Source organism: Filicampus tigris, chromosome 9, assembly GCF_054856515.1.
Source record: "Filicampus tigris isolate MCC_2025a chromosome 9, RoL_Ftig_1.0, whole genome shotgun sequence".
Classification (NCBI taxonomy): domain Eukaryota; kingdom Metazoa; phylum Chordata; class Actinopteri; order Syngnathiformes; family Syngnathidae; genus Filicampus; species Filicampus tigris.
In genome coordinates this window covers 21,979,028-21,991,184 of record NC_141225.1, presented here as the reverse complement: position 1 = coordinate 21,991,184, position 12,157 = coordinate 21,979,028, and the positions used below count along the sequence as shown (strand labels likewise).

Below are 12,157 nucleotides of genomic sequence, written 5' to 3'. Positions count from 1 at the left end.
GGTAATGGTTAGAATGGCCGTTTCCCGTTCATCCTGAAATGTCACCCAAAAGCCAGAACTGAGCAACATTTTGAGGAGACAGGCATTCTAGGATCCAAGGCAACTTATTTTGAGGTTACTACTATATAGGCACACAAGATGAACACACAGCGGTGTAAGAATATGCCATTCTGCAGCACAAGAAGACATGCTCATTTACCGCCATCCAGGAGGTATTGTTGCTTGTAAATTTACCTTGGCAAATGCTGTCTGGGAAAAATAAGATGGAGGGGAAAAAAAGGTCTGGTGACCTTTCGGATGTAACCTACTGTGGAAATCTAATTGGGTTGATGAGGCATATTATTTTCTGGCTCCAAAAGCACTGCATGGATTTTTGTGCTGTGTTAAATGTTTTATATTTATATTCATAGAAAGGTTAAAGGTGGCGGGGCGATTGCACTGAAAGGTGTTTGGGAAACGCACCGCACATTGGTCACTGAAAATTGGGACCGCATTCAACGTCCCATTATTATTGCAACAAAGTTAAATCAGCCTGTCAGCTTTCACGGTAGTAAAGTGGTCATGTGTGATATACTGTACGCTTAACTTGGTACTTTGAGTCAAAACGATGACTTGATCAGAAACCAAATGATGGCCTACATGCGCATTTCAGATATGCTGCAGCGTTTCGCCATCCTGCTCTCCACACTTAGCACTTGCTTTGTGTCAGTTTTATGCTTCTTTCATGGCCACATGGCATGTTCTTGTAAAACAGGTGAAAACGTCTAACAGTTTACCGCGCCATACACACCTCTGACGTTGTAAAAAAAAAAAATGTTTATACCGCCCTCGGCTGGAGAAGGCACCAATGAAGTAGGGACAAAAGCACGCACGTTAATAGAAATAGTTTATTATTCAAGTTGGTCTACAGTTCAGGGGGACATCTAGAATGGTAAAACATATGATACATTACAACACAGACGATTTGAAATAAGTACTAAAATAACCATGTTCCAAAATGTGAACCGAAACAGGTTTGACGATAATCTTGATCAATTGGAATTGTGCAGGTGCATTCATTGATAGTCACCCACACATGAAATAGTCACCCCAACAAAATGGTTACTCGCGCACAAAAACAGAACGCATATGTGCTTTTACTAAAAAAAAAATAAGAAGTGGTAGCCACCTCGCTATTTGGATTTTTTCTTTGTTCAGAAAGAGTCCCATTTGGGGGTGAAGGTGGACCCCCATGTGTCATGCATTTCAAATTGCATCCTGTCATGTGACTTGTCACTCCAGGAAGCTTTCCAGCGTCATGCATGGTGCAGTCTTGGATGTAGGCCTGCTCACCTTTTTTCTTCTAGCTTTTATGAGTGGGCGAATATCTGCCAACGGAGACTGTGTAGGAGGGTTGGGTTAAGCAACATTGCCATTCATTTTATGCTGGTTGTGGACATTGAACAAATTATCTATTGTTGTTTTTACCTTGCTTTGCCATTTGGAGATGGAGGAAGTAATTTTTTTTTAAAAAAGGCATGTTACTAATATGAAGCAGGCAATTGCTTCTGGGCATTTAATTAGTTCAGCATTATTGCAAATTAGAATTCAAATCAAAAGTTGAAACTACTGTGTTCAAACCATCCATCCATCCATCTCCTTGGTTACAGGTTTTAAACTTGACACCCATGGGCCAAATCATATCATGTGGCATGCTAAAGAAAAATCACACTTGTCTACTTCATTTTTCTTGTTAAAATCTGTAAAAACATTGCAAATTGTCTACATTTAATTCATTCACTGCCAGACATTTCAAGATCTTCTTTTACTCTATTGTTTGAAAAAAATATATATAAATAAATTCCTGGGATTGAATGGCTGGACTGTGAAAAGACAAGTAAATTCCTCAATGGCAGTGAATGAGTTAATAACACTGAGACAATGCAAGCATTTGTGTTTAAACCAAACACCTTTTAAAAAAAAAAGAAAATAAATGGAACATAGTTAAAACTATTTTCCTTGACCTCTGATTTCAAAACTGGTTATCCATCAATTTGATAGACAACCGTATGTAACAACATGACGAGACAATGATATTTTTATATGGTTTCACATTCAGTCAGAAATGCCCTCCAAAGAAAACCATAAGCACAATGCGGCCTGCGACAAAAAAATGTGTTTGACATCTCTGTGACAGAGATTAAAAGTCGGTTGCTTTTTGGAGATAGCAAAAAGCAAATGAAAATTGAACACCAGATAAATAATTCACACCTACCTCATAGAGAAATTACAATAATTTGAATAATAGAGATTGACCATGTAAGACTATGTATACTGTGTAAAAGGATACAGGTTGGATGAATTTGGTCCGTCCTCCTAATCCATCATAACCACTTTTCACCTGAAATTAGAACCACTTCAATTTATCTCAGGACTGACCAAAAAAAAAAAATTCAATTGAATTTAATGACATTCAAAAGAAAAGGCAGACGCTGGCTGCGTTTACATACGGCTCCAAACTTCCTCTGAGGGTCCTGCATGCTCCCAAAAGTCTTTTTTCTGAAAAGGAGAGAGTTCCTCAAAAAACGATCCATGGCTGCACCCTCCTCTCGGGCCTAAGGGACAAAACGCCTGAGTGAAAAATACTTTCGATTTGGAAGCAGACCTTGCGAAGCACTACTTCAAGTTACCTTGCTTAACGTTGAGGCCCTCTCATTGTGTTTGGAAACTAATGACCTGACAAAATTAAGCAATTAGTCATTATTTATTTAAATCTTGAGTTAAAGACTAAATAAACAACACACACTATGAACACTCAACCCTGCACAAAATACATACGGTTGAGGGTCCAAACGCATCTTCTTGGTTGGGGCCTTGACTGGTCTCTTGGCCACGTCATCTGGTGTAGTTACGTCATAGGTTAAGTTGAGGTCAATATCATCGCAGTCTACAGGCGGGTGGAGGTGAGGCTGTTTCAGCTCTAATGGAGCAGGGCTGATTGGGTAGCAAGTCAAAGCCAGATTAGCAGAAATTGCTCAAATCGAAAACGTATGGACCATTATCCAGCTCGGATAGGCGGATTTACCTCTCAAAGACGAGCCGACTGAGAACCTCATTTGTCCTTGTTGGGGTGCTCAGAGATTTCTGTAGAAACTCCACCTTCTTCTTTAAACTCTATGGAGGGACACAGATGCAGACAAAATTCCATTCTTGCATTCCAGATAATTCTGTTGCTGTGCCTTACAGATATCTCTTTGTCAGCAGTGGCCAGATCGATTTGCAGAGACTTCACGTCCTCTTTCGTTTGATTCACTTCGTCCGAGGCTTTTTGCAACTAAGTGACACGCACGGAATGCGACGTAAACATGAGCACAGAAATCAACAACAACAACAACAAAAACATACACGATTATTGACTAGCTAAATTGATGTCACCTTGCTGTTGGAGATGAGCACGTCTCGCCTCATCTTCTCGCACATGTCGTTAGAAGACTTCAAGTTTCCCTTTAAGTTGTCATACTCTCTAAAAAAGAATGCAGGCAATGCAATAAATGTGTGGATAATGACAGAAATCATATTCATGGGGAATTAGGTTGGATTTTACACTGTGTGGTTCAAGTGACAATTCAGCAGCACAGTTCGGTAGTGATGGGGAAATGAAGCTTCATGAAGCACTTGTAATATTTTTTTACTCCTCTAGATGGTGCTTTCTTTGTTTACAGGTAGATGCTAGTGGAATGGAAATTTCCTCTGCATCTTTGAAGGCCCAACGTGTCAAATTTAGTGCCATCTAGTGGTGAACTAATAGTATGCAACGGTCCTAAACTCACAGTGCGAGCATTTTGAAGCACTTCGGAGAGACCACACGTTGCAAGCCTACCACTAACGCACGCTGTAGTCATGATGTGGAGGAACTAAGTTTGCTAAGTTTTGTCTCCTTTGAGTCCCCTTAGCAGAAAGATGGCGGTGAGACATGGCAGCCTCCTGCAATTATGTCATATAATTAGCAATTGTCTAAAATGATCACAAATGCTTCATGATGCGTCATTTGTCCATCACTACCGTTCGGATATGAGCCAAAGCAGGGTAAAATAGTTTGAATTGGAAAACTTTTGATTGAAATCTGATACATATGGGATATCTGCCAATATGAGTGTAGTGTAAATGCGCAGATTAGATATACACCATCATCTGTGCATTTAAACGCCACCTGATCAGATGTGTACATGTAGAAAATGGAGGAGTTAGGCATTATAACGGAATTGGGCACTTGGACCTGCAGCGTGAATCTAGCCAAAGCTCCAGTAGAAGAAGCCTGAGAAAGATCAGAGTGTCTTAGTCATACATACTTTCTGAGAGAGATACAGTAGATTGAGAGCTGCTCCACAGCAGCCTGACTCACACCCATGTCTGTAATCATGGACTCCACCTCCGCTCTCTGGCCCTGTAACAAAACAGCCACGCTGGAGACACACCAGCAGGGTAAGCACAGACTTTGGTGGTACAAAGAATTACATATTCACGCGTGAGACAACCAAATTTATTTGAGTTTTGTTTGAGTGCAGTTACTTTTCAAAGGTTTTTATTTTGGTCCTCAGTCTACGGGCCTCGTCTTTGGCAGCCTGAGCATCATCATGTCGAGTCTCCAGATACGTCATTTGTTTCTGCGATATTAAAAGCAATATCAAATTGTGGATAGTGTGGGATAGACTTCAGAAAACAAAATCATTCAATGATGATGAAAGGATTGCATACTCTGAGAGCAGAACACAGCGCATCCTTCTCCAAAATCTCTTTCTGCATGCTGTCCATGTTTCTCCTCTGCTTGTCCACAGTCTCCTTCAACTCATCCACTGTTTTCTGTTTGTCCCGACAGTCTCGCTCTAAAAATGATCAAACATCTGTTTCATTAACTGGGAATCATTGTCTAATCATTATTATTTTTGAAAAAGTTTACCTTTCAAGCTTAAAAGGGCCCTCAGCCTATGAAGCTCATTCTGAGAAGATGAAGCACACAGTGAGTATACAAGTCAATATTTTAATGCCAATCTTGAAATGTAATCTTCAGGTACCTCTGTGCTTTCCGGATCTGCTGAATGCGCTTCCTCTGAACCACTTTCAAAGAAGAGCTTGTGAATAATGTGCCGGGTGCTGGCCTATACACAGACGATAATATATTTTAAGTTAAGATCAGAGAGAAAGTAGGGTGTTATTACGTGATGCATAAATTACCTGCTTCCGACACTGCGGGCATGTTTTTATCGGGGCCGTTTGAAACCACCGAAAGAGGCTAGCAGGTGAAGGAAATAAACGATACAATCAAAATGAATTCAAACAAACACATTTTCATTCAATTGGCTGACATTACCAGTCACCGTGGAAAGTGTGTCCGCAGTTGATAGCAGCAACATCTTTTGAATGATCCAATAATTCTTGGCATATTGTGCAAAATGCGCGGATAGGCATCTTAATTCCCAGAAGATCGTCCTGTTATGAAAGCACACGCGTATTTCACAAATATGCTCACAAATGTCTTGGCGTGAACTAGTTAAACGTGAGCCAGTGAGCCATAGTTAGCTAACACGAATGTTTAGCCTCAACGGATGGTGTGATCAGCCGTCGCCATACATACCAAAACAAGACGTTGTGTTACTGCATAGTCCGTTGTAATAAACACATGCCGTAGGTTACCTTTATTGTGTCATTTGAATGCATTTATGCTGAGTCTCAGTTAAACTGCAGTTAGCTACGACAATAATGTTCGACTCTTTCAGTCCATTTTCCCGGCCGCCTTATGTTCAAATACAAAGCTAGGCCCCGCCCATATGGTGCGTTCACGGGCTGATGCTGCATTCGAGGAATTTTGGTAATGGGACTTTTTATACTTCCGAGTAGGAAAAGTGCACTAGAACGCCCCTTTGAACTGGGAGGACCGAGTTGCGAAGTCGGAAAAAAGATCCCGAGTTCACCGACCGACTATAATGCGGCGTCACTCGACAATGGCAACCCCATGGAGACACAGACCGTGAATGACAAAACATAATTAACAAGATTTTAAACATATATTTAACTTTATCTATGTATATTATATTCATTTATTTATTAAAAATAATTTTGTTTAATACAACGTGATTTCGATTCGACTGCGTGAAGATATGCCATTATCTCCCTGCATGAAGTTGTTTGGTGAAATGAAGGAAATGTTTTGAAGTTAAAATATTCCTTTATTTATATAAATTAAGGATATTATGAAGACGGTTTGCGGAAGGTCAAAATGGTTTGTTAACCCGAGCAACAAACGATCGATCGGAATCAGCCATCTTTGTTGTTTACATTCGCCTCGAACACTGAGGTCGGAACTGGGACAATCCGAGTGGGATGATTCCGAATTCCCACCTTCATCAAATGCAGCATGAGTCCAGGCTCCTCCTTTCTGGTGTTGTCGATTGGCAAACTATTTTCTTTTCATGAATTATCTTGTTTTTACTTACGGCATTATATGTACGATATTCTCCGGTGTTTTTCAATCATGATTTGAATGTACCCTAACATTTATTTTATTGTATTTGGTTGTTGGGAAAATCGCGCAGCCGATTCTATTTGGCGAAGAGAACTTCATTTCCCACAATTCACACTTCCGCATCTGTGCAGGGCAAAAATGTGTCTTTGGTTGACAAGCAGGAAGAAGACGACGATTCCTCCTCAGCGAGACTGCGGTCACTGAAGAGACCTGTGTCCGTAGCTGCAGACAGTTCTGGAAATGAAAGGTAGCTGTTTTTTTTAAAATTTATATTAAAACGGTGACACATGCGGAGTTAATGCTTAATTCGCTGATCTGATTGAGAATCAGTTGTCAAGTCAATCGAGCTTCATGTCTGACGTCTATCGAGTACTGTATAAACAACAACGTGTGTTGTATAAGGACATTTCAAACACGAAAAAGTATTTACATTTTAATGGGATTTCTTAGTACTCTGCCTTAACATTGAGTGACAGTAGTAAGTTCAGCTGTACTCTTTGGAAGTTGGAAAAGTTCACAAGACAAACGGGCCACGATTTTGGCTGTAACTGAGCCTCATGCATCATTATTAATGTTAATGTGATTTTTGTGAGGCTGCAGCGTCACAAACTCACACAAAAGCCCAATGTTAACAAACTTAATGTAGTTTGTTGTCATACTGAGAGGTGTTATAATTCAGTCATGTGATATTTTGCCACTTATAAAGTAACACCTTAGAAACACCTTACTATGCTATGCCTACAGGTAAATCTATTTAGGATTACTATCTTTGCACAAAGCCAGACATTTTATATAGCTGGAGTCATAATTGATTTAGTTTATTGTGTGTACTTTGTCCAAGGTGTGTGTACGTGCTGGCCGCAATAGTGATGGATGCAGAAAGCCAAAGACCTTCTGTGCCATGGGAGAACGGTACCCTGACACCTGTGCACCATCTTTATACCGAGAGGGCCGACAGTCCCACACCAGGTCTGGTGGAGGGAACGGAACCTGGTGAGACTGTCCAAAATTCAGCAACAGACCAATGTCATATGGCATTTTGCAATCTATAAATTCCCTAAAACAAAATACTACTTCAACTTGGTCAATATATTTTTGAAAATGCTGGGATAGCAAGACATCGTACCTTTTTATAATGTTGCCTTTTATTTGCTTTGAAAGCTTGAAAGGTGATCAATAAAACAATGAACATAAATACAATTACATATGTGAACATAAAGAACGTTTGCCCGTGGTCTGTCGCAGACATTGTCTTGAGATGTTTCAGGACTTATGTTCCCTTGCTTTGTTACTGAAGCTCATTTCTCCAAAGTCGCAAGACTACTTTCTGTCTTTTATCCTCGTATGTGACATACAGTCTCAGAATAGGTTTGCTCATAAAGCTTTATGATTGCCTAATTAACATTGATATCCATCCATCCATTCTCTATACTGCTTGTTGTCACTAGAGTCAGAATAAATAAAAAAATGTTCTCACCGCTCACTTTATAGTGTGAAATGGGAATAGGCCTGTTGTAATGTGTCTGGCATTTACTTTGTGTTTAACCAGGTACCTGATATTATGCATGCTCAGTCTTGAACGGATTTTAAGGGGGCCACCAATGGAACAAAGTCGTCATTGGTTAATGTTAGCATTAAAGTTTCCACCAGTGCTTTTCCTCCTTCAACAAGTCTGCGGGGAAAATGTACCCATTGTGCTGTGACAAAACATGCATACAGAATGACATTGTCACTTATTAACCTCTGTTTGCTGTGAAGGTGATTGCATGAATTATGTGACTAATTCTACTCCTAAATACCCTTTTGGGGGGTTTGCGCAAATTAGTTCTAATTTCTGACAGATTGTTGAAAGGATGACAAGCCAAAAAAAGAAAGAATTGAAATTGTCCATATGGCATGTGAATGGTTGTTATATATGAGTGACCGCTGACCTCACAAACGTTAAAAAGAAAAAAGCCCCTGGCACACTCCAAAATGTTTACCGTGTTGAGTCTATTATCTTCATCGTCAGAGTGTGTTGTATTCTTTTAGACTTTCTGCCTGATAGTAGTTGTTTCCGCCTTCTGCCTCTTGCTCATCCTACATCATATAGTTTACATGTCGCATCCTAAATGAACATGACTCTGGTTCCCACAGGTGCAGGTCAGAAAAGTGCCATGTTTGTCCACGCGCAATCCTTTGAGGATCTGACCGCCGAGGCCGCAGAGGCGCGCAAGGAGACTGAGGTGCTCAAATCCCGAGAGTGTGCCGAGGATATCAGAGTGCTAGTGGAAGAGCAAAGAGTGGAGCAACAACACAATATTCCATCCGACTGCAGGAGCAAAGAGGAGGATGTGTCCAGCGAGGCGTGGAGGAGCCACAAAAAGCACATGTTTGTGCTGAGCGAGGCTGGAAAGCCAATTTACACCCGTTACGGCACAGAGGAGGCTCTGTCCAGCACCATGGGCGTAATGATGGCCCTTGTGTCTTTTGTTGAGGCTGAGAACAACATCATCCGCTCCATCCATGCAGGTTAGAACATACTGACGCTCTAGTATAATTATATAATTTAATTCAGATCTTTTTTTTTTTTCATGTACTACACTCATGTTTTTATAGTGGAAAGCCCCGAATTGGAATTTTCAAATATGCCTCGAAATAGATCGAAACGCTCGATCATGCGTGACCTCACGCAAGATGACGGCATGTCGTAGGAAATAAACCGTATGCCAAAGAAGGAGTAATCTCACGAGGGCTGTAAATGAAGAATATGAAAAGAGAAGATACACACAGGGGTTTACATGGAGTGAATAAGCAAGTGCAGTGGTCGCCAAACATATACACAAAAAAAATGTTTGGGTGCAGCCCACCTAGTCTAAACACGGCATTTTGTTTGTGGAATATGAATTAAGCGGCAATATCCCCCCTGTTTTTAAGCCTTCTCAGGGGGCGGCCATTTTACCACTTCTGTTGTTTTGTAGTTCCATTTTTCCCTTTGGGTAAAATTGTAATAAAAAAAAAAAGTTTGACCTTGACCTCTATGCACGAAAGGAGACTGACCCTATCCATGTGGTCTCTTTCCTCAGATGGATGCAAAGTGGTTTTCCTTACCAAGAGTCCTCTGGTCCTGGTGGGCGTATCCCGTACGTGTCAGTCAGACAAAGAGCTGCTGAGGGAGCTGCAATATGTCTACTATCAGATAGTTAGCCTGCTCACCCTTACTCAGCTCAACCACATCTTCCAACACAAGCAGAACTATGACTTGCGGCGCCTCCTGGCTGGCTCCGAGTACCTCACCGACAACCTCCTGTATCGGCTGGACCACGACCCTGGCCTGCTGCTCAGCGCCGTCACCTGCCTGCCTCTGGCCAGCTCGTCCAGGGACGTCATTTCGTCGAGCCTGCAGGCGGCCAAATCCAAAAATCTCGTCTTCTCCATCCTGCTGGCTGGAGAGCGCCTGGTTACTCTTGTTCGCAAAAAGGACCAGTTCCTTCACCACATTGACTTGCACCTGGTCTTCAACCTCGTTGGCTCCTCCTCATCTTTTCGAGAGGGTGAAGGCTGGACGCCCATCTGTCTGCCAAAGTTCAACACTGCAGGTTTTTTCCACGCTCACATTTCCTATTTGGAACCTGCGTCGGAGCTGTGCCTTATCTTGGTCTCAACTGACCGAGAGGACTTTTTCAACATGTCTGACTGCAAGCAAAAGTTTCTCGACAGACTGAGCAAGCGCAGTGCTTATCAAGCCCTGAAGGAGGCGTTGAAGTCTCGCAGCTATTCTGTGGCTCAAATTGGCATTCCTGAACTCAGGCACTTCATGTACAAATCAAAGAGCTCCGGGCTGTATACCAGGTGGGCAGTAATACTTCTGGAAAATAGCTTATGCAGTATTAACGCTGCAACCGATGTTACCATCGAATAGTATTATGCTGTATATTATATATACTGTGTGACATGAATGTATTTATTTTTCTGCCTTCAGTCCGGAGTTTCCTTTGGTGTACCAGTCAAATGAAGAGCAGGAGAGGCTCATGGCTTTGTACCAGGACCTTCACAGTTATGTGCACCATCCTACTAGACCGTTACGCTCCTTCTACCGCTGCGGTGAAACTGAAAACATGATGGCATGGGTAAGTGTGTGTGTCAGGTGATTTAAAAAAAAAAAAAAAAAAGAAAAAAAAATATATTGTAATATTGAAGAGGGAGGAATCACGGTTAGATAAATTTGAAAAATCATTCCGCCTTAATTGACACCTACTGGCAATTTAACTGCCAGACATTTTTAGACCCTTTTTTACCCTAACGTTTGAAAAAAAAAAAAAAATAGAAAAAAATAAAATAAATAAATTCCTGGGAATGAATGGCTGCACTGTGAAAAGACAAATGTCATTGGCAATGAATGAGTATTTAATGACATGTTTTTGGATGGGCAAGGAAGCCAACATGAGCAGAGAAAACCCCGATTCAAACGCAAAACTTCTTACGAGGCATCACTGGAAACCAACATGACACTGTGCATCTGCAGATGTTTATAAACAACCAAAAGAGCTCAAAGCCTTTCCTGTGTGAAGAATTAAGACATGTTGCTGTTAAGTACGCAGCTGCACGCGCATGTTCAGACTGGGTTCACAGTTGATTCATGTACTATAACAATTACAACTGATTGACATTTCTTTGATTGCTTTTTTTAATTCACATTTTGTTTGAATGTGAAGCTCTACAGTTGAGCATTATTGAATTAAAAAAAAAAACCCCAAAACATTCCACGTGGAACACCATCATGCTCATCTACTGTAAATGCATTTTGTTCCCTCCCCTCTGCAGGTGACGAGTGGCTTTGAGCTTTACCTGTGCTTCAGCCCCCTGGGCACAAAGGCGTTGGCCGTCTCAGCCGTCAACAAACTCCTGAAATGGATCAGGAAGGAGGAGGATCGCCTCTTTATCCTGAGTCATCTAACTTATTGACGCTACTCCGCATAAAGCCCGAACATGTTGACTCTGGATTATGCGTAAACTCACTCTCAAAGCTATGCACGCCTAGTTTCCACTAAATTAACGGTAAAAGCAGGTATTGTATGACAGTGAAATTCTTTTTTTTTTTTTTTTAAGCCATGTGTTATTTTTATTACTTTTTGTATGATTTAGCACTGCTCCTTATGATAGCAGCATCAACACCCCAGTTTGCGCCACTTAGAAAAGTTTCTAAATTGGCTGGACCTCTGCGGTTAAACACCAGCGATATAACTGGAATTCTTCTGCTATGACGTTATGAGTTACTACATAAATTCTTATTTTTTCTGCACACGATGACCATTAATTGCAGGGATCACTATGATAATATTTACAATACTGTATGCATGAAATGTCATGGATCACCGTTGTGGGTTGTATGAACTTGTCATCCGAATGTAAGGTCGTCAGCTTTGTGTGTTTTAACTTAACCACTGCACTCATGTCATGATGAAAATGCGTTAATCAGTTTGTAGTTCAGTAAATTCATCTCTTGGGGAGGGGTTACGCTTGATTTCTTTCTGCCCACAAATTTTTTATGCTTGAAAGGTTCAAAGCCAATCAAATGATACAGGACAGTAAATAAAACGTTTACCGCGTATAAATAAAAGTGTTAACGTAGAATGTATTTCTGTTTGTGTTTTATTTTGCAATGAAAGATGATAACAG

General features: G+C 41.0%; 2 protein-coding genes across 3 annotated transcripts; one reads left to right on the top strand and one right to left on the bottom strand.

The window, feature by feature from the left end:
* Positions 1 to 869: 869 nt before the first annotated feature.
* traip (TRAF-interacting protein) lies at positions 870 to 5,821 on the bottom strand. 2 transcript variants are annotated; one of them, XM_086041713.1, is made up of 16 exons: positions 5,612 to 5,821; positions 5,348 to 5,466; positions 5,212 to 5,269; positions 5,052 to 5,135; positions 4,937 to 4,976; positions 4,735 to 4,862; positions 4,549 to 4,643; positions 4,329 to 4,442; positions 3,415 to 3,502; positions 3,224 to 3,313; positions 3,065 to 3,153; positions 2,818 to 2,973; positions 2,670 to 2,715; positions 2,490 to 2,594; positions 2,330 to 2,380; positions 870 to 1,380 (listed from the first exon to the last, which is right to left on the bottom strand). In XM_086041713.1, the coding sequence occupies exons 2-16, from the start codon at positions 5,443 to 5,445 to the stop codon at positions 1,273 to 1,275; spliced, it is 1,350 nt and encodes a 449-aa protein (XP_085897839.1). In that variant the 5' UTR covers positions 5,446 to 5,466; positions 5,612 to 5,821; the 3' UTR covers positions 870 to 1,272. The 2 variants fall into 2 exon arrangements, with proteins under 2 accessions (XP_085897839.1, XP_085897840.1); XM_086041714.1 differs by having other exon boundaries at positions 5,355 to 5,466.
* A 130-nt stretch (positions 5,822 to 5,951) lies between these two features.
* On the top strand, positions 5,952 to 12,112 carry mon1a (MON1 secretory trafficking family member A). Its single transcript, XM_086040904.1, has 6 exons — positions 5,952 to 6,746; positions 7,341 to 7,492; positions 8,636 to 9,010; positions 9,565 to 10,330; positions 10,461 to 10,608; positions 11,303 to 12,112. Exons 2-6 carry the CDS (start codon positions 7,369 to 7,371, stop codon positions 11,441 to 11,443), a joined length of 1,554 nt encoding a protein of 517 aa, XP_085897030.1. The 5' UTR covers positions 5,952 to 6,746; positions 7,341 to 7,368; the 3' UTR covers positions 11,444 to 12,112.
* The last annotated feature ends 45 nt before the right edge of the window (positions 12,113 to 12,157 follow it).

Excerpts from the sequence above, each read along its gene's own strand:
- traip (XM_086041713.1), bottom strand. The coding sequence starts at position 5,445 with ATGCCTATCCGCGCATTTTGCACAATATGCCAAGAATTATTGGATCAT. Across the intron at positions 4,977-5,051 it reads CAGATCCGGAAAGCACAGAG|AATGAGCTTCATAGGCTGAG; the intron begins GTACCTGAAGAT and ends TCATCTTCTCAG. Across the intron at positions 3,154-3,223 it reads CTGCTGACAAAGAGATATCT|AGTTTAAAGAAGAAGGTGGA; the intron begins GTAAGGCACAGC and ends GTCCCTCCATAG.
- mon1a (XM_086040904.1), top strand. The coding sequence starts at position 7,369 with ATGGATGCAGAAAGCCAAAGACCTTCTGTGCCATGGGAGAACGGTACC. Across the intron at positions 9,011-9,564 it reads CATCCGCTCCATCCATGCAG|ATGGATGCAAAGTGGTTTTC; the intron begins GTTAGAACATAC and ends CTCTTTCCTCAG. Across the intron at positions 10,331-10,460 it reads AGCTCCGGGCTGTATACCAG|TCCGGAGTTTCCTTTGGTGT; the intron begins GTGGGCAGTAAT and ends TTCTGCCTTCAG.